Below are 2,244 nucleotides of genomic sequence, written 5' to 3' on the forward strand. Positions count from 1 at the left end.
TTGCCCTGTTAACCTTTATCTGAAATTTACTTCCTAGAGAAGAATTTCTTGAAGCATATTTTATCATGCATTATTGGTTGACAATACAAATATATTCTGGCCTCGTCTAAAACTGTATGAGTTTGCAGTCTCTTATTCATCTGAGATGGGGTTGTAGGTGTGATTATTGTAGGTTACTGTTGTAAATTTTGCATTTTGCTTTGCCTTGGTTACATGTTATGCAATTAATTACCCTCAGTTTTGTCCATGCAGTGTTCCAATGGTCACACATTGTGTTCTGGTTGCAAACCAAGGGTGCACAATCGCTGCCCAACTTGCAGGCACGAACTTGGTAATATCCGATGTCTTGCACTGGAGAAAGTAGCTGCATCCCTTGAGCTTCCTTGCAAATACCAGAATTTTGGGTGTATAGGCATTTATCCTTACTACAGCAAGCTTAAACATGAATCACAGTGCACTTTTAGACCTTATAATTGTCCTTATGCGGGATCAGAATGCTCAGTTATTGGTGACATTCCTTTTCTTGTGAGCCACTTGAAAGATGACCACAAAGTTGACATGCATAGTGGTAGTACTTTCAACCATCGCTATGTCAAATCAAACCCCCATGAGGTCGAGAATGCAACATGGATGCTTACGGTAAAGAATTTGACCCTTGATTACTTCACTTGTGATAATTCTTTGCCAGGTGCACTGTCGGGCAACTCCAGATGATTCTTTACCTTGCTTTTGTTAGCATTGCAGTTCAAGCTTTTATTTTTCTTTCCTTCTAGGTCTTCAGTTGCTTCGGGCAGTATTTCTGTCTGCATTTTGAAGCTTTTCAGCTTGGAATGGCGCCAGTTTACATCGCATTTCTGCGGTTCATGGGTGATGATAATGAGGCCAAAAACTATAGCTATAGCCTTGAGGTTGGAGGTAATGGGAGGAAGATGATATGGCAAGGAGTCCCTAGAAGCATTCGAGATAGCCACCGAAAAGTTCGTGACAGTTTTGATGGGCTCATCATTCAACGTAACATGGCACTATTTTTCTCGGGCGGAGACAGGAAAGAGTTGAAGCTCAGGGTTACCGGTCGGATTTGGAAGGAGAATTAGATGTCATCTCTGCAATTGTTTTAATCGTACTATAATAGGGTATGTTCTTTGAGCACGATGGATTCTTCCGGTCATGTGATTTTGAACTCTAGGAGGCAAACTCTCTTTGCTTGTCTGTCTGTCAAATACATGAGTGAGGGGTCCTGATCTGTTCCATGTTAGTTTCTCCACTACATGCATTAGGATGTTTATTAGTGATATGAATCTTGTAGTTCATCTTGTATCTTTGTGCTTGGATAAACAACTGTAACCAGCAAGGAAGCATGGGCTATAAGTATTTTATTTATTTCTATGGCTTTGTTAATTGATCACTGCCCCCATTTCTGTTTGTGTATCATCCAGCTTTGACCTTTCTCCTGTAGACAAATTCTCACAACAATGGCTAATCCCAAAATACGTATAGGTTACTAGTAAGTGTACTAGTTATCAAGTAGTATCATAAATATTGATTTTATGAGGATTTAATGAAATAATTACTAGAATTATGATTAGCTTTCAATCATCTGGATGATCGAGAGTCTAGTGATAAATACTGCCATTGAGAGGAATTACTAAAAAGAGTATACCAAACGAACAGGTTGGAGAAGATTCAAGAATGGACGAGATGTTAAGCTATAGATCTATTTAATTGATTCAAAGAATGTAACTTTAATAGATTAATCTAGCAATCAAATACATAGCTGAGCTTCTTCATTTAATCTAGCAAGCAAAAATTTTCATAACTAACCAAGAATTACCCTATCCAGTATACAAAATTTCGTTTTAATTTATCAACATAATTAATTAAGGATAAATTATAACTATTTCCCTTGAGGTTTGGCATAATTACCACCTTCTCGTTGTTTGAAAAATCATAAATACTCCTTTGATTTTAACATTCGTCTAACAACAAACCCATTCTCGTTAGGTTTTTATCCAATTTTTGTGGTGAACTGACCAAAATCCCCTTTTGGATTACATATTACAATTTTTATATATATTTTATAATTTTTTAAAATATTTTTATGAAATAATATTCCCTCTAGATTATTTATTTTGTCCACCCTTTGATCTTTTTATATTTTTTAAAAAAATTCAACAAGGGTAAAATAATTATGTCAACTTCACCTTCTAGAAGTTGCATAATTATTTTTCATTTGAAAAAGATATT

The 2,244-nt window shown here is 35.8% G+C and overlaps 1 protein-coding gene across 1 annotated transcript in view; it reads left to right on the forward strand.

The window, feature by feature from the left end:
* The window catches only part of LOC105172171 (E3 ubiquitin-protein ligase SINAT5), a 4,019-nt gene extending 2,617 nt beyond the window's left edge, over positions 1–1,402 (forward strand). The window contains exons 3-4 of the mRNA XM_011093528.2: positions 253–639; positions 774–1,402. Coding sequence (XP_011091830.1) covers positions 253–639; positions 774–1,094 — 708 coding nt within the window. The 3' untranslated portion in view covers positions 1,095–1,402. The remainder of the gene's footprint in view (positions 1–252; positions 640–773) is intronic.

The sequence above is a fragment of the Sesamum indicum genome, linkage group LG10 (genome assembly GCF_000512975.1).
Source record: "Sesamum indicum cultivar Zhongzhi No. 13 linkage group LG10, S_indicum_v1.0, whole genome shotgun sequence".
NCBI classification, from domain to species: Eukaryota; Viridiplantae; Streptophyta; class Magnoliopsida; order Lamiales; family Pedaliaceae; genus Sesamum; species Sesamum indicum.